This window comes from Larus michahellis, chromosome 4, assembly GCF_964199755.1.
Source record: "Larus michahellis chromosome 4, bLarMic1.1, whole genome shotgun sequence".
Classification (NCBI taxonomy): domain Eukaryota; kingdom Metazoa; phylum Chordata; class Aves; order Charadriiformes; family Laridae; genus Larus; species Larus michahellis.
In genome coordinates, this window is record NC_133899.1 from 7153180 (window position 1) to 7172655 (window position 19476).

The 19476-nt window shown below is 35.9% G+C and overlaps 1 protein-coding gene across 5 annotated transcripts in view; it reads right to left on the reverse strand.

Annotated features, from left to right (window-relative positions):
• The window catches only part of WWOX (WW domain containing oxidoreductase), a 531298-nt gene that overhangs the window by 369768 nt on the left and 142054 nt on the right, over positions 1–19476 (reverse strand). Inside the window, exon 9 of one of the 5 annotated variants that reach the window (XM_074582863.1) lies at positions 1433–6743. The exons of the other annotated variants lie outside the window; for them this stretch is intronic. Coding sequence (XP_074438964.1) covers positions 6699–6743 — 45 coding nt within the window. The 3' untranslated portion in view covers positions 1433–6698. Of the gene's footprint in view, positions 1–1432; positions 6744–19476 lie in introns of those variants that run through there. 5 annotated transcript variants of the gene reach the window in all.

A 19476-nucleotide genomic window follows, 5' to 3' on the forward strand; every position in this document is an offset into this window, starting at 1 on the left:
AATCTTTATTTCTGTTGCTGGTTATACCTTCAGATATGTATTCACATACATGTTTCGTTATCCTAATTCAATACTTTAGAAGAAACATAATTCCTTTATAAAAGGTGTGAGAAATGGTTCTGGCATGTAGCTTCTCTACATGAAACAAAGCAAAATGACAACCGGGAGAGTCAGGGATTAGAAAAAATTTTCTCTATCTGTAACATGCTCTGCCAAGCAAAGCATTTCAGCTATGAAATATCCTCAGAGGCAAATACATTATATGAAAGTTTCAGGGTAAGAAGAAAAATAACTAGTAGCTGAAAAGTAACTAATAGTTTTCAGTTAAATTGATGGTATTTAACAACAAAACTATAGTGTTCAGGAAGTGAATTTACCAATAGCTTGCCTGTTAAAAGTTTATATTATTTAAACCTGCCTCACCAATAATACCCAAAATTTCTGCATCAGTACTTTACACCCATCCTGCATCCATCATTGCAGAATACCATGGAGTTGAAGTACAGACTGCAAGAACAAATACTCTTGCTGTCATTTCTCCATTAAGTCAGTTAAATATCTTCACAAGCATTCTCTGAAGCACATTTCTTTATTGGATTTCAATTGTTTCTTAAAAGAAAAATCTCAAAGGAATCAAAGAAAAATGTTTGCTTACTCTCATTTCAAAAGAAACGTGGATACAGACTAATGCTATCTTTTTCGATAGGTTTGGAACAAAGACGTTAATGAACAGTAGCTTTATTTTAATCTTTCTTCCTACTAACTGAATTTCTCATGCACACCATATTTTTCTACACTTTTGCATTTTAAACACAGTGTAAGTACAGGAGGGGATCAAAGAGTTTCAGATGAATCTGAAGAGTTATAGCAAGGGTAACGAGGGTCCTTAGTTTCTAATGACAGAAGCATATGCTCTCAACTTTCTAAACTGCATCCAACTGAGCCATTTATCAAGGCCTGAAACTTTTTCATTATTTAAAGCACTACGACAGCTTTCCACTTGATGCCTTGGAAGTACACAATAATAGAGACTCTATAGTTATTAATTATAGTATCAGCTGGTTGATGAAGTTACTGTACTTGCTGCTTGGTGATTTCATTTTTAATTGCAGCAGGTGGTGTGGAAATAAAGTGCTGTACTGACACACACGGTCACCTCAATACTATTTTCTTTTTTATGTATAGATAAATGCAACTTGCTTTTTTGAAAATTCCTTCTGGTTTATATCCTGCTACATAGGATATTCAGCTGTAAGGAAAAATAAGCACACCAAACACACTGAAAATTAGATGCTTAGAAATGAACTGATAGAGAACATATTGTCCCCATTTTTTTCCCTTTCAAAATATTTAAGATACTGGGGTTTTTTCCCCGTATAAAGTTGCATCGTTTCCAAACACAGCTGTCACAAATAACCATCATAGCTACATATAATGTACAAGGTTTTTCTTCTAATTTTTGGTCTTAGTAATGTATTTGAATAAGTATCTGCTTTTGAACTCTACAAATCTGAAAATAAAGATGCAGTTAAGCAAAATTAAACTTCAACTGTATTAAATTCTAAGACCATTCTAAAAACGAGTGTGTGATAGTCTAAATTGTGTGTTCTATTTTTTTTTTTTCTATTTTGGAATTAGTTTTATGTGCTCCATTGCTCTAGTAATTTACTAGCCCATATATCCACATAGGTTTTCACAATCTAAAACCCATAAGCATAATGAAAGCAAAAAATGGATTAAGACAACAATTGTGTGTACTGATTTATCCTTTTGTTGTCTTCAGACTGCTGTTGTACATGCTTTCGAATAGTCTGCATTGTGTTTCTGATACTGTCTGCTCTTAAAAGTGTATTTTCCTCCTCTGTAACGTTTTCATCTCATTAATCTCTAATTTAACAGATTAGATAACTATTACAGGAGATTTTGCTGCCATAGGTTTTCCATGAGATTGATAGGTAATAAAAACTGGTGTTTCCTAATGGCTGCAGACATCCATCTTCAACATAAATCAGCAAACTCCCTTAAGAATCCCTTATATCCAAGTCATAGATCAATTGTACTCAAGCCTCATTACAACACACATGCTCTCTGTTCTCTGAAATAAGGCTGTGCTACCTTAGCTCAAAACTACATTAAATGTAATTAATACAACTGCGATGTAAATGGACACAGCATTAAAATGTATATCCCCAGGGAGAACCTGTTGTGAAAGCAGCTATGTGCACAGTCATGCATGGCACACATGACTAGGGAAAATTTTAGCACACTTCCTTACGTAGGATTTATAGTAGTTACACCATAAAATTGAGAAGCTGCAGTACCAGGAGCAGAAAGCCAGCTTTGGCTCAGCAGCACACTCCGATGGCATAGCAGTAGCAGCTGAGTAGCGGCTGGATACCATCTCTTTCCGAAAAGAAAGATGTTATCATCTTGCAAACCCTCTCTACCATGATGTTAACTTCTATCTTCAAAAAAAGGTACACAAATACCATTTGAACTCCAAAAATTAAACAGAAAGGACATTTACTGTAAGTAGTGAATGTAAGGAAAAGTCTGAGGTGACGTGAATTTTTTGGCTGTAAGTTAGGGAAAAGGTAGGTGGCTTCTAACAATTTAGTACTTTATTTGTGTACAACAACTATGTCATTTGGAAGAGAATGCTGTAGGAAGAGGGAATCAACTGAGCAAAAAGAGTATGTGGAAGTGCTACATGGTGTCCAAACCAGGCAAACAAAAATACAGCTGTTCTCCTACAGACATGTCTTCAGTGTTCCCTTGATGACAGCACTGTTCATTTTAGGAAAGAGTTTGCCTAAGAAACCAACAAGCCAGCACTGCCAGCTTTCATGAACATATTGTTTTGCAACTTGAGAGGCTGAGCACAGCCCAGCTATGAACAGGACTTTATCAGCATACTCTGCGTCTTGCTTCAGACCCGAAAGAAAGCTACACTGCTTGAACTCTCTGTGATTTGCTGACCCTTCTCCTTTTAAGAGGTCCCCTCAGGTCCCCTGTTGCTACATGTAGTAGGTAACAAGGAGATCGATCTCATACCAAGACAGCTCAAGTGGTTTTGGAAAAGGGAATACATGAAAAGAGATGAAAAGTAATATCTCTTTTTCAAATACTTCTCAGCCAAACGCTGAATGTGTTAAATATAGTATTTTATCTATTGCAGTGGTTTCCAGAATGGGCTTGTACGACTACTGTAAAACAAATCATAGAACTGAGGCTCATAATCAGAGGCATTATATCCATAAAGAAGTCTGGGAATCATTGCTATGAGGTATTTATTATCTGACATAAATAACCATTAAATAATTCTTGAAATGTTCTAATTTTGCTGATCTCCCCTTCTTAGGAAGATGCTTGCATTCTGCTTTTAATTCCTCTTTAACATTACTACTCTAGTGGCCTTCCTGTAGGACGAGGCAGGAAACCAGGTTTGGCTTGGTTAATATATAACTGAAGCATTCAAATATGCACACAAACCCTCGAGCCAAACTCTGCTCTCAGGCACGTCAAGATTCGTAGCACTGAAAAAGGAATAAAGTTTGGCACCTTTTGCTCAAAAACACTGAGCACAGAAGTAGGTTATCTAATTTCAGGGGATTAAGCTCTCTGTATCCTGGGTGCCTGTTGTTTTCTATCGCAAGTAGATTCAAACCTACAAAATGCAGAGCAACCACATTTCCCACACTGTAGGACCACCCCATGTTATTTCCTAATACAACATAAAGGCAAAAATAATTACAATAAAAAGCTTGGAATTTGGCCACATTATTCTTTCATCTTTTTTCTTCTTTGTTGTTTTCTCTCTCCTTGTAATCTTGGCTTCTTTATGGTTTGTGGAATCTTCGCCCCTTAAATACCTGTAGTGCAAATGTGCAATACAACCCAAACAGCATCAGCCTAATATATAATAAACACGAAAATTTCAATAGTCTTCACATTAACTACTCAATCTAGTAAGTGGGATTACACATTATATCAATTTTATCACCTAATTTGTTACTTTCTTTGTCCTGGCTTACTTTTCTGTCATCCTCTATAAAAGAACTTAAATGTTTCTACAAGGGTACCAGAAGTAATACTGTATTACATTTTCAAAGGCGGCACAGACTCAGTTGCTGTTGTTTGCTGCACAGATGTAAGAATTATTAACAACGAGCTGAGACCCACAATGTCATATGATCCAAATGCAAATCCTCAAGGACATTTATTTCCTCCATTTCAGTAGGTAATTGAGCCTCTAAACCACCCACAAAGATTACACTTGTAAAAATACTTAACCATTTGTTATTTAATATTTATACTGCAAAATATTTATACTGCAAAATTTTTTTTGCATCCGTGAATATGAAAACTAGTACGATAGTCTACAAAATCGAACTGTTGTATACTGAATCTCCGAATCCAAAATGTAATTGCCCACACTAAAATGAAATAAACGAAAACTAGAAACCAACCCAGAAATAAGTAACGTTAGCATCAGTCTCAAAATTAATACAAAGGACGCCCTTTTGAGTGATCCAATATTAAAGAAGACATCCTTTTCAGTGCCTCAATTTTGTATTGGACACAAGATTCCTAGTATGTGTATCATAGTTGAAAGACAGTAAAAATAAATCTAGCCTAGAGTAGCTTTGCTGTTCTGTCCCTAGCCATGAATGAAAGCAAGGGGAAACAATTGTAGCGTTGCTTTTCCTTTTGAAGACAGACAATCTCCTTTAAAGCTGAAGCAAGGTTAAGCAGTTACAGAAAACATGCAATACACATTTCTGTTGAAAAAACTGGAAACTCATCTATCACATTAAAAAGAGTTGTTGAGTTTTTTAAATACCTAAAACGGTCTTGCAAACAACTTCTGCAGACTGCAAGACAGAATCTTTTGATCTTCCGTAAGAGCCAAACAGATTGCCCAATATTTGCACATCCCGCACATGTGCAGGAATACACAGAATGGGAAGGGCGTGCATCATAAATTACCACCACACCTATTATCTACTACCCCCAGAGTAACAAACAATTGATGTCCACTATAAACCCACAACAGAAATTGCTAGAACTAAGATTATATTATACCATAATTAGAGAAAAGTGAGGAGCCAACCAAAAATGAGAATGTATCTCAACCAATGCTGGCAAGAAGTTAACCTAAAGAAGGCAATTAGCTCATCTGTATTATAGAATATATTTCTACTGCCGGGAATCATTTAGCTTGCCATATATACAGCTTCTGAGAAAAGATGGAATGCACTTCATGATACCAAGGAAAATTCCCTTTCCATTTAAAAGTAACATGAACTGAGTCTCGCAGAACCACGTGCAAAAGATGCACTATTGGGATGGGGAAGGTCAAGGTAGTCCTAGTCCTCAAGTTTGCTTTTAAACCTCAAAATATTGGGGAAAGTACATACTAACCCCCAGAGAAATCTGTGCCAAGAACCTCATCTTAATTATTCAGCATAGCTTTCCTAATCTAACAATTTACCTCCGCACATTTATGATCTTTACTGTCATTATTAATATAGGTATTAACATAATCCAAAGACTTCCAGTCATCAGGGATCGGTGAGAAAAGCACAGACATTTGGGAACAGAATGAGAGCAGAAAGTCTCTAAATTAACATTCCCAGCAATGCAAAAAGCGTAGGCTTTATTTTAGAATTAATACAACTTGAATATGCTTTTGGGTTTTGATTTTTTCTTTTGTTTCCTAAAATAGCTAGTACACACAAGACAACATCCTGATTAACTGATTAACAAACATAGACAGAGAACTCACATTACCGTACTTCTCTGGAAAACTAAGAGTTTCAGTTTAGCAATGTCTACTTCAAGCTTTTATCAGCACTAATTTCAACGAAAAAAATGGTCGTAAAATTCAGAACAGAGGGAAAACAGACCTTAATTAAGCAAAATGTTATCTCTTTCTATTATAATGAAAGCAAAGTTACAGTTATATTTTTACCAAGATTTTCCCCACTTAATGAAGACATTATCCGTGAGTTTTCAGAGTCACTTTACAAAAGAGCATTCAAGAGACATTAAAGTCAGCTTAAACTAAAAAGTCCTTTTGAAGTCAATAAACAATAAAAAGAACAATGAGAAGACAGCCTTTGATCTCTTCTTACTCTAAAGTCTTTAATTTCTGTTTTAATCTACTAGATGCATTAAGTCTTGTTTTCAAATATTTTTCATCTGCAAAGTACAGTAGGTTTGCCTTGATTTTTTTATTCATATATATTCTTACTGTATTATTGTACGCTTCCCATTACCGAGGATGGGTGTCATATGGATGTTTTCCCACCAAAATAAACACAAAAAAGTTTTAAAATTATTTTTCATTCTGTTCTCTTTTAAAATTTCTTTAAAAAGAAAGAAAAAATGAAAAAGGAAAAAGAAAATAGCATCTTCAGGTTTGAAATTTGTGAGAAGATCAAAGACTATAATGCACATAGATTTTTCAAAGGATAAATTATTAACAACATGGGCAAACACATACCGGTCAATAACATGGTCAAAGAATGGTCAGTTAAGAGCATCTCTCTACAGCCAATTAAGGTTAATCTGACTTTATTGTTTGCAAGAAATTCCAAGTTATTTGCTAGATTTTTAATATAGCTCTTAAAAACCGTTTTTAGCAAAGCTGTGAATTGTGACAAGCTCTTGACCAGGTTCAGCAGCTTGGCAGTTTAACATTTTTTAACTTCTGTTGGTCCTTTCCTTAGCAGCATGGGCTGTGGATGTAAAGAGGAAAACACAAAATTGCAATGAATGAAAGCGTGCAGAAATGCAAAGGCAGCCATTAGTTCCCATTATGCCACCAGTTTCTTCCAGGTATCTAGTATAACCCCAGCTAGGAGGCGTAAAAACTCCCTCCGTCCCTGTTCACCCTTGACGCACGTATAAGCCTGCTGAATTTCTTCTGCATAAATAACCATATCCCTCTGGTATTTGCATACCTTCAGGAACATGGGATCATCCACAGGGTAAGACAAAAAGGAGAACCATATCCTCCCTTTCAGACTGAGATCACTGTGGCAGCCTGCCAATTCACTCTTTACCCATGTCAGAGAATTTCAAAATGAGAGAAAACATAAGACAGCCAGTAGAGTGGCAGCTGGGCTGAGCAGACACAGTAACGTGCCGCACAGCCATTTCTCTACGACAGCACTGCTCCTGTTGTGTGCTTCCACAGATACCTTTCCAGATGTGAGGGACAGCTGAAAGCTGTATCTCCCAGAGAAGCCACCTTCCCCTTCCTCTGCTATGCACAGTTAACCTAGAAACCTGATAACAAATTATTGCCTTAGTTTCTCTTACTTCACAGATTGGCTTTTAACTTAAACATGTAGTGTTTGTAGGACTAAAGGTGAATCCTGGGCCTTTACTGACCTAGATTAAAATGTCACTGCATTTTTGGTAGCTTATCATCCATTCTATCTTCAAAATATTTCTTTCACAGTTCTCCCAAATGAAAGCATTCTCCACCTCCATTTGCTGCTGAAGTTGCCAATTTTTGCTGATGATTTTCGTAAGCGAACAGGTCTAGAAGTATTTATTTCACAGAGACCACTGAATATCTGACAAAGGTGAGATCTTAATTGTTGATTTCTACAGTGGGATACGAATAGGAACACCAAACCGTTGGGCTCTGAATTTTGCCGATATAAGAATTTTATAATTTTTCATAGAATTTATTTCATTTTTATTCAAATAAAACTAAATTCTATGGGACAGATCTTCTCTAAGAAAGAAAATAGCCATGTAGAAATTTGAGAAATGTCTTTTTCTTACATCAAGTTAAGCAAAAAGACTAAAATTTTCACTTTGCTCATGGCAGATATACTTAATAATCAGACTGAGAGCACTTTGCTACGTTCAAGACTAGCCTTTTATTGATTTGGATGTGCTATGAACCACATTATCTAATCTACAATAAGCCATTTACCAAGTGCAATGATCTATGGGCTAAAAGGCTTAGATTTTTAGTTCCATTGTAGACTTTTTGATGAAATGGTAGATCAGCAGAGAATAATACTATAATAAGATTGTGAGGGACACAAGTGTCAATATTAGGAAATTAGAAAGTTTGGCTTACTGTTTTAAATCCTCTTGCTGTTCATTTAAAAGCCCAATATCTCTTTTTCTAGACTAATTGCGTTGGTATATTTAACAGAGGTCCCAGATGACATCCCACAGGGTGTCAAGTTCACAGGGGTTCAAGGGCTCATCCAACTGAAAATATTTTTATTTTGCAAAAACAAAATCATCCATCTGAGCACATGACAACTATTTGGTGATGCATGTGCTATAACTATATGAGGATACAAGTTATCATGATACTGTCTTCTTGCTATTGCTGTTTGACAGGATCAAACTTTCATCTGCTGCATAGATTTTAGCAGTTTCCCTTAAGACAGATTTGATGCATTTTGCATCAGAAACTTGTATCGACCTATATGCACAGAGCCTGGACCATGAGGCTGAGATCCCAGTTAGGCTTGTGACTTACACATAAACAAATCTGGACTAATGCTCCCACAATCTCGTCTCTGATTGCCTCCCTTCTAATTGTCAGCTTTGACCACTTTTGCACATGGGAATTCTCCAGCTGGAAATGCCATAGAAATCTCAAGATGATTCTTTTATTTACTGTTCATCTAGGAAAGAACCACACATATGAGATTTGCTTCCTTATTTTGCAGTGTTACTTTTTGATTGAAATAGGTAACACAACTTCCTGACAATGTATACCATAACTTCCTTCTCAAATTATCAAGCAATTCATGCAAACAGAACTTCTTCCTGAAAATGGTTGCTTTTGGCTAACTGGGACTCTGAGGTTTGTGAAAAACGTAACGGCGCAAAACAGACTTGCAACACCATAGGCATCATCAACATAACATCTCATGTTAACAAAGACAAACAAAATAAAAACTCGGTGGCCTTCAGTAGACAGAAATAAAATCCACTATTTAGTGCTAATTAAGTGAAAATCAAAGCATATTTATGAGACTATTTTATCTATAGTTCTATGGCAAATTTTACTGCATCATTTCTGAGTAAGACTGACAGGTTACATGCCGAAGTAAATGTACTGAAGACATTAATGTCACTTTAAAGCAACTCAAGTTTTGATGTTCTGATATTTTTGTTGTACTGTGACTATTAGGATGCATTGCCTCATTTTTTGAAAATGAAAAAAGGAAGTGTAACTGGTTCAGACTACCATGTAACTTTACAACAACTGACACTAACTATAATATACGCCAGTTTGTATTAAGATGTTATTGCACCTTTCCAGTTCTAATCGCCAATTATGACTCTATTAGTCCTACTTGGCAGTTCATCTGCTCCTGCATCAGCTAAGGGGGACTTGGAGACGGACCTCTGATCTTCACGTTTCCGCTTCAGTGAGCGCTCAGCACAGCGGCTGTCATCTTGAGACATTGAGGAGGTAAGGCATTGCCTTTTCTAAGATAACTACACCTGACCTTACAACAATTTACTAAGGAAATACCTGCCTAATGGCAGTGTGAGTGCAGTTTCTTTTACACTCACAACGGCACTGCAAATTAGAGACAACAGGATAAATCTATGACCAGCTCACTAGACACTTCATTAAATCACTGTTCCCTTGCCTTGTAGAGCACTAATAGAATCACAGCCCTCGTTAGCTACTGAATAAAAGATCAATCACATTCTTTGAGAGCTCTTGCTACCAGCTTCCAGAGGAAACAAGAGAAAAAAAGGCATATTTAGGATCATCAGTAAGATTCTGAATGGCCTCACTGCAAGTTGGTTAAATTACCTTTTCCACGACTGACTCCGACTGTAATACTCTGAGGAACTTGTTAAGTCTGCTTTCAAAAGCTGCTATCTAATATATGACTACCAGGCCCTGGTCAAAAGTTCATAATGTGCATATGTAAAAAGGTACTAAATTGCCTGAGGGCTAAAACCAGAGGAGTTTAATTGCAGCAAAATGCTGAAAATGGTCTGTTGAGGGTCTTTCTATTGGGATACTGCTGGCACTAGCTGATTGAAGTACAGCACATAAAAGCCTTACAACAATATTTCCTTAAATGCAGCTGAAACTGCTCGCACTTGCTAGTGCATATATGGTGTGCCAAGAGGAAAAAAAAAAAAAGAACCTTCTCTTAAACAAACAAAGATTTAAGGATTGGTATAATTCATAATTCAAAAGTGTGTGGATAAAAGGAAGAATTAAACAACAGTGAATATCTGTCAGTGTAAGTCATGTTAAAGGCTCCACATGTTGTTATGGCAGGAAATGTAAGTACATATGTAAACATATTTAATTGGCACCCATTACGATTCACTGCAATGAAAACTGGAAAACAGCATCCGTCAATCTATTCATGACCACACTTGGGAAATTTTGGAAACCTATGAGACTGAAGGTTCCTACACTTAGCCTGAAATCCAAGGGCTTGTTTGTGGTATTTTGAGAATCATGCCTCTAGTTGTTTACATGATAAAGAAAAAAAAGGACAGGAAGGAAAAAGAAAACATTTTTCTCTGAAAACATTCAAAATACTCTTTTTCTATTGAAAAAGAACATCCCAACAATATAAGTTTAGGAAAAATCGTCATCATCTGAAAACTAGGAAGAAACAGCAAATTCTTCACTTCTATTACATTTGATCATCTCAAGTAAAAGTATTTTTTAACCAAACAGAAACTGTGAACATTTTAACTCTTTGCACAGTGAACACAAGCAGAATATTTTTTCCTTCTGTGTGGGCATTTATGCACATGTTGCCTGAGAATTTGGATTTTGACCATAAACAGTCATCTGAAAAAAAAATAACAAGCAACCATCTTCAAATTTTGCTCTTTTTGTAGGTGTGATTTTTTTTTTTTTGTAGATGCTCTGTGATTTACTCCTCAATATTTTTTTTTTATTATCTCGGCCACACTATATAGTTACAAATATTTAAAATGGCTATGGTGAAACATTTTTCTTAGCTTTTTTTTTTAATTTTATTTTTACCTTTTGAAAACCATATTCAAATGGAATATTATCCAACATGCTGTAGATACTAATTTGAAATTTTAAATTAAACTTCATTGCTTCTCTGCCAGTTTTTCTTTAGCTCAAGCAGGGTTTGATGTGGAAGGTAAGGCATGTACTGTGCAGGAAATGATATTAGGTCACTGTAACAGTCCCTTCATAGAGATTGCAGAAGGAATTTTCCATACCCAATTATTTTTTCACAGTCATATGTCTGTTGGAGGCTATGCCGCAAACTGCAATAACAAATGAATCCAAGTTAAAGCCTTCCTAAAAGGAGAACATGACTCTGCTCTGAGCTTGAGGTCTGAGAAGGTGCTGAAAAAAATACAAACGTAGGCGGCAGGGGAAAAGTCATCAATGTTCAGCACCATCTGTAAGATTTTGAACAGCAAAATTCACCTACGTGTGGATGATCTGTTGCCACTACTTTCCAGATTGACAAGGCAAAAATATTATCTAAGCACATATTTTGTTCATCGACAGCATGTGTTGTCTTTGGCCATGTCATGGCTGTGAAAATTACCTACAGATTTGCATAAAGGTTTTAGTTTAAATACCTATAAAAGGTTTTAAAATACCTCATCTAGTATTCTGAAAGACAAGGAAAAGGCTAGACAATTGTTTTATTTGTACTTGAATTAATATAACATAGTAGATAAAAGAGCCTTTAGCCAACTGTTACCTGGTAAAGTGGGAAGGGGGCACACTATTGATAGCACTGACTTTGCCATTTTCCATTGGTATCAGTTAACATACAGCAAAATAACAGTCTCGGACAGAAACCATAGACAAGGTAACAGGAATACGGTCAAAAGCATGAGAATCGGCACAGAGTTCAAATCAGTTTAAGAGACCTCCACTATCAGCCTTGGAAAGTCCAGATATTAATATTCTGCAGTAGCTTTACAGACTGTCTCCGCAGGAAGACTATATCACCTCCATCTTCTGATACAGCAGTTATCAACCAAGTCTCATTTTACAACACAAAAAACACCCAGGCCACTAGAAAGTCTCAAACATAAATTTATCTTAGTGGATAACAAAGAAAATTGGTAATTCATTTGCCTCACCACAACAGATCAATTCAGAGAAGTTTGAAAAAGCATGGTTGTAACACTGACAGCATTTACCGTAACAAATAAACTTTATGGAAATGACAAACCAACAGTGACTGACAACAAATGAAGAATATGGAACAAGCTTTCATTTGTTTACTCTTGACATTCAGTGCTGACACTTATGCAGTTAGGAAGTAATTCAAAGTAGTTTAAAATATATGCTTGGGAAGAATTCACAAAAATCTCCCAAAACAGAGAGGGACAACAGACTACAAATATTTCTGTAGACATAACGTTTAAAAGAAATAAACTAACTTCATTCCAGGTCTCTCAGTCTCTATTTCAGGCCTGGAAAACCCTTTCTTGTGAGCACTAGAATGTAATTAATGGATTTATCTGCCAGCAGAAGGGAACAGGGAACAGAAACAGGAGACCTAAGTTTTTTTCTGATTATAATAGTGAACAGGAACGGCCACATAATTTGGCCCAGCCACATTTCATTACCAATTATAAACATTATTTTAGGGGAACAGATTAGCAATTAGAGTGCATTTACAGGAATCTTTGCTGTGGACAGTGACAAAGTTTTCTGATGAGTCTTCTGTCCCTTCCTAACAGCAGAAAAAGCATTGAGCTGTGTGTTCAGCTTTGCAGGCCTTGAGTATACATGCACAGTATTTGATTTTTCAAGACAAGCAGTGGTCTGGATTGCGTTCTGAAGAGCATAATTGGCCTTAGCTGAAGGCCATTTAAAATGCCACGATACTGTCTATTGAATAAGCACACATGTAATGCAATAATTTCATCTTGTCACCAAAAATAAGGTCAGATATTGTTTTGATAAAAAGACATTTTATATTAAAACATTTCCTTTAGAAACTTAAATCCAAAAGGAGACAAAAAATACTATATCACAAGTGGAACTTTGTTGATACTTTCTGATATAATTCCTTTAAAGGCTGGAAATTCACATACATTTCTCATCAAAGGAATGGAAGAAGTCAACCCATATTTTTCCTCACAAAGTCACCGCTTTTGGTGCAAAAGCTGAGAGAGAAGCTCACTTTATACACACGAGTTCAGCAAATGGAATGAGTGTAGCTCTAAGACAAGTCAGCTCAGGTTAATACCTTGTTTCTTGGCAGAACTAGTTAACTCATTTCCAGTTTACTCGTATCTTGACAAAAAAACACAATAAATGCGTTTCCCAGAAAACCTTTATTTTACTGTCATTAATTACGGAGAAAAAAATTTTTACATCTATGCTATCAGTTTAGTAGCAGAATTGTAACATGTGTGCCCAGTCCACAAGAGGAAATATGGAAGGACTTTTCAGATACCCAACCACTCCTAGACCTTGCCTACCTGCTCGAGCACGCTGATATCCGGGGGCTTTGCCTAGGGGAACTGCAATGGAGAAGTGCCTTTCCTCCACAGGCACAGCACTGCTCTGCCATGGAAAGCCGTCTCTTCAGTACTGGGGCAGGGAGCACTGGGACACCCAGTATCCCTCTGCAGATTGCTCCTCTGCTCCATAATTAACAGCGTTAGAACAACAGCACTATTTGGGATGGGATGAACTATGCGACATGAGGAGACAATCTGATTCTAAATGACACTGGTTACAAAGTCATTATCATAAAAAATTGCCAAGACGGTTGTTTTTTCTGAAGTGCTAAATTAGTTTTCTTGTACTGGGAGAATTCATCATAATGTAAGTTTGACATTTCAGGACAACATTTTAATAGTAATACTGTTCAGTGGAAAGAAATAGTGTTTCCAATTTTCTAGCGAAATGAAAAAACCCTAATTACATTCATTACTAGATTACAGTGACAGACAAGGTAACCCTAAGAAATGTAACTAAATTCAAGAGTGTTGAATTTAAGTGAAAACTTTAATCCTTCTATTTTCAAGTATTCTTATGCTCTAGCTTGTAAACTTGAAATGCTCTTCAATGTTTTTTACATAATGGTGGGTATAGCATTCAAACAGAAGTCAGTAACAATGTGCCAGTTCAGCACAAGAATTCCCAAATCTGTTCCTTTATATAAAGTTTGGTACTCAACACTTGAGTAAATACTTTCATAACCAGTTAGGTGTCTCACCAGCCATCTGTATATACACAGTCATCTATAAGAAACAAAAGAAACTAGCAATGGTGTGATCAAACATTAAAAATAAGCTCACAGTAAGTTTCTGCTATAAGAGATAGAAATCCACAGCACTAGCAAAATCAATCCCGCATATTTGGGACAAGTAGATCTTGTTTTTTAAGACAAACAATCTCTCTATGTCTCTATATCTCTATGTCTTGTATTCTACAGATTTTTTTTGGTGTGCACAGAAGACTGTGCTATATCCATAGTGATATTTAATAACTGCAAAAACATGTTGTCACTAAAATAATGGATGGAATTTGACTATGATATTTATATTTACTGTCATCCTTCTTACCAAAAAAGGATTGATGCTACTATTCTAATAACTTCCTAGAAACAGCAAAATAGAGAGACTGGGAAATCCAAATGACTTAAGCATTCCAAGTCTCAAAGGAAACTTTAAAAGCTAAGGAAATTCAGAAATTCTCTGATTACAAATCCTTGTACAGATTATTGCAAAACTAACAAGCACTGCATCATTTGCTTTGCATTTTTACACTGAACTAAGCACGATAAATTCAGTATTATGTTCACTTTGCCCCCAGAAGAGAACGAGTACATTCTGCCACTTTATCAGAAGTAAATCATACAAACTCAGGCCATATAACACATAACAAAACATGGAACCGTTTAATAGTTCAACTGGCAACTGGTTCCAAGCAAGTTCGTTCTTTGCCAAATTTTCCTCCTCTATTCTTAAATATAATTCTTGAATCCTATAAACATTTAAAACAACTCTTCAAGACATTACCTTCAAGGTATTTAACACACAGTCGCACATTTGGGTTTTCTTCCTTTTTTGAGAAGGTGAGAAACCACAGACCAAAGGACTAAGACAGTAGGTTAAGAAGAGGAGAGGCAGAAAGGCACATCATCTCACACTGATACTGGCAGTAAACCTACATAAAATTAAGGACAACTTTTTGGTTTCATTAATTTTTCTGGAACTTATATTCCTTCTTTCTTCCCTTTCTTTAGAAACACATAGACTTATACCTAGAAAGATGGCACAGGAACAGTAAAAAAATTACAACTACAGTAGAAAGAAGTTCAGGATTTGAACTGCACCTACCTAGCTTTCCCAATAACTCTCCGAGAGTGATATACAATGGAAGCTACTGAACTACAAACTACAAGTGAATATCCAGTGGAAAAACTAAACACGCTCCCTAAGACAGTTTCATCAACCACAGACCTGTTTCCCTCTACGTGGGAAACCAGCCAATGCCCCAAGCTGGCCAAGGAACATCCTGCAGTTTGAGTCTTGCCTTTAGAAAAAAAGAAAATTACCACACATATCCGTAACACCAAAGAAAAAACCCCAAAACCAATAAACCCAACCCTGTAAGTTCCCTCACATTTTCCTCAGGAGAAAAAAAAGATACCTACATATACAGTAAATTTTGGAATAAAGAACCAACAAGAACTAGAAACACTATTACTATCACAGCAGGATACCTCCCAAAAGCCTAGAAATATGAATTTTCTACACATACATGTACATTTTCAATAGCTTTCCTGGAAGGAAGTTTTTAGGAATGTTAATTCAGTTACGCAGTTATCATGTCCAGGGAATGCCAGCATGATGATGAATGACATGTCACATGCAAAAAACAAACAGATGAATCACTTTTTCAGGAAAACAGACTCCTATTGTGTTCATGTATCCAGGAATATTAAATATATTAAAAAGCCAAGTATATTTTTCGTTTTTATATAGATAGATAGGTAGGTACATACACACACACATATATATGTAAAAATAGTGAGAATACTGAAAAAACATTATGTATTAGTCTGCATTTGATATACTGTATTATTTTTGGACCTTGCAAATATACTTTTTTAATGACTTTGCTCTATAAGAAGGGACTTTCTAGCTCAGATTACTTGGACACTCTTACTGTTTACTCTTCCATCTTTTTTTGTGAAGTCAGAAGAGATTTCCCTGAGAACTTCAAATAAATAAGATATCCAGCTGCACAAACACTATACATTCTGTTAGATTACTTTGGCGTCCTAAGGAATATTTGACTTTCTCTGAATGTAAATGATTAAAGAGAATCCATCATATGAAACTGATTGGTGAACTGTTTAAAGTGGTATGGCACCTCTTCAAAGATGATACAGAGAGAAATGAAAAGACCATGTTATGATAAAGCATCTCAGATATCCAAGGAGTTCTAGGAAAACTTTAATGTAACTAAGCACTGCATTCCCCAATTAAGAAATAGTATTTAAATGGTAGTTCCATAAAATAGGATCTACACTGCATTCTTTTCTAAACAATTTGGTATTTCATCTATTCTAAGTACGGCCAATAAAAGCTTGGGGTTTCCTGAACATCTGTCCATTCATAAATAGCAACTTAAAAAAAATGTAAGGAAAGATAAACAACGTTCTAGAATCCACAAAAATTTATACTGCTCTGTGAGTTATGCTCATGAAATGACACAGGCTAACAATGTTCAATTATGTAATTTTGTTATTTTTACCATTCACCATTTTAAATTTGGGCATGGGATTTTAACTTCTAGCGGTACAAGAAACAAAAACTAAACTTTGTCCAGAAACATTGCTTTTGCTGAACTTTGGATGCGTGGATCAGCAGCTCTGTTTCCTAAAGAGCTAACTAAAAGGCCTAGTATCAGCAGGTACGTATGTGCATATAGAAGACAAGGAAGAAAGAATTATGAGGAAATAAAAGATGGACTACTGCTTAATTGCCACATCAAGTGACATAGACAAGAAGGCCTCAGTTCAAAGTTTAGTGATACAGGAGGAGTTTCAATTTGATTCCTGCTCATTCAGGGAATAAACAGAAGATTTACATTTTTAAAAAAATCATAGCCAAACATGATTCAGTTCTTGGATTCTAAACTCAGTAAGAAACTCGATTTAAGATAAGAAAAATTGAGAGTGTGAAAAGAACACTAATGAAGCACAATTACTTCTTACAGCCATTCGTTCATGAAGACCCCCACCCCTATCATTAAGGTCTCACAGCTTCTGAAATTTGGCAGATGGCAACAGTTTGAAGTGGAACCCAGATTTGCCATCTTACATCTTAACCCACATGGGATTTGTTTTTTGCATTTCATATAACCCATAGCACCATAATTTCAATAGATGAAAATATCTGGTTCAGTTGAAGCGCCTTGTATAACTTGTGTTTGGCTGTGCTTAATTTACTTGCTAGCTGTACAGCATAGTAGCTATGTCTGTCCAAAAAGTTAAATATCATTAATTAAAAAGAGTTTTTAGGGACTACTTTTTTATAAAAAAAATTATTAGAAACTCACTGCTAGCTAAAAACTCCAGTTTTATCATGGTGAATATTTGAGACTATCTTTCTAGAATGCTGGCAACAGATCATTGGATCATTATAAATGAACTACAGCACATTGACTCTGCTTTTGATTATAGTTATCTCATTTATAAAAATGTTATCTCTATTACTCTCTTGTTATTAAAGAAAATGAACAATCTTGTGATTTATGTGCGAGCTGGTAACTAAGGAGGTCTGGATCCTACTGTGTTATTTACAACAAACTGCCTAAGTGACCTTGCTCAGGCACATGAATGAGAAACTGTGGGGTCGCAGGCAGGGTTGAGTCGCCTCATCTGCAGTAACTGTAACTGGACGGCTCTGGGCGCAAGGACGGGCACCCGGAGGGCTCTGCAACAAAGCAAAAGGCAATAGTGGACTTTGGGGCACACTTGTATTTGGTTTTCAGCTGTGCACCGTAATTTCAGCCAGCAGTTTTCACTGCTAGCTAGGCTAGAAAGGCATCAAAGATTAAACTCTTATTAGGCAAAAAGTACAGAATTATTTCTACGAAAATCCCTTTTGTTTACCAGACCTTCTTAAAATTATTACTATAAGAACATACCAGCATAATCTGAAGACTGTTTAAAAGTGGACGAAGGAAGACCAGTAGCAAAGATGAGAATTACAACTTTAGTTCAGAGATACATTAAGAAGACCTAGGCCGGCACGTATTATAAAACTGGTTTAGACTATAGCTGCCATTTTCCTAAGTTAACAGCCACGTGTTTGCATTAGCACCGAATAAATGCACTAAAAAAGTGAAGGCAATTAGTTGAAGTTTTTAAAAAGATCTTCAAGACATATAAGTTCACTTGCCTGTTTATACAGGAAATCACTAAATTTTAATGTAGATTATTCCCAGCAAATGTTACTGTCGCTAGCTAAGGATAGCAAAAGAATATGAACACACACACACACATTTACTTTTTGGTTTATACAACTCAAGGATGTAATACATTCAGAAAAGTTCGTCACTGTGCATTTTCCGTTACATTCTCTTTCCCAATCTATTATTTTTAACAAAGCTATATGATGTTTTGCTGTTTTCTTAGCAATACTTATCAAAAATTAACAGATCTATGTAAACTACACAAGAAATTTTTTTGTGTGTGTGGCCACAACTCAGAGCGTCACGAACCTGTCCATAACCAGAGTTTTAACATTATATCTATGTGTCAAAGTAGCATACACCCACTTTTGACAGAGAACATATTTCTAATCAGTCAGGAAAAGGAAGGGAGCCCAAGAGGTTGTACACATAAAGCCAGAATATTATCTAGTGCTGCTATTAGCTATTTTATTCCCTGACAAAACAGAATAGAAACATGAAAATAATTTTTCACAGAGCACTGTGAAAATACAGGCTCCCATAAGGAGAACACATTTTTTTCCACAAACTTTAAATTTTCATCCTACTTCCACATCTCTTCCTAACACCTGGCATAGAAAAAAAAGAATACCTCTACAGCAATATGCAAAATAAATGCAAACACAAAAATCAAAAAACCCTCAGAAGCTCAGAATTTCAAGCATTTTGAAAGTACTGAATTTCACTACCTAAGCACCTAAAAAAACATCTTTTTTTACAGTCTCTTCAAACTCAGTTTTAAATTTTAGTCATCTTTGCCCATGGAAAATCGATACCTTACTTGTTTTCAGTTATTGCAGTAGATAATCAATTTTTTCAGCAACTAAAACAAATGATGATGTTTCAGTATAAGAAAGATCTCAAGAACACTACCACAAGGATGAGGCAAATTCCTAATCAGCACAGTAATGACATAAAAAACCAAAGGTAAAGGGACAAAAAAAAAGGCTAAATATCCCCTGTTCAGCTGTTTCTGTCAGCCTGCAACATCTTGCCTGCCACCTAAG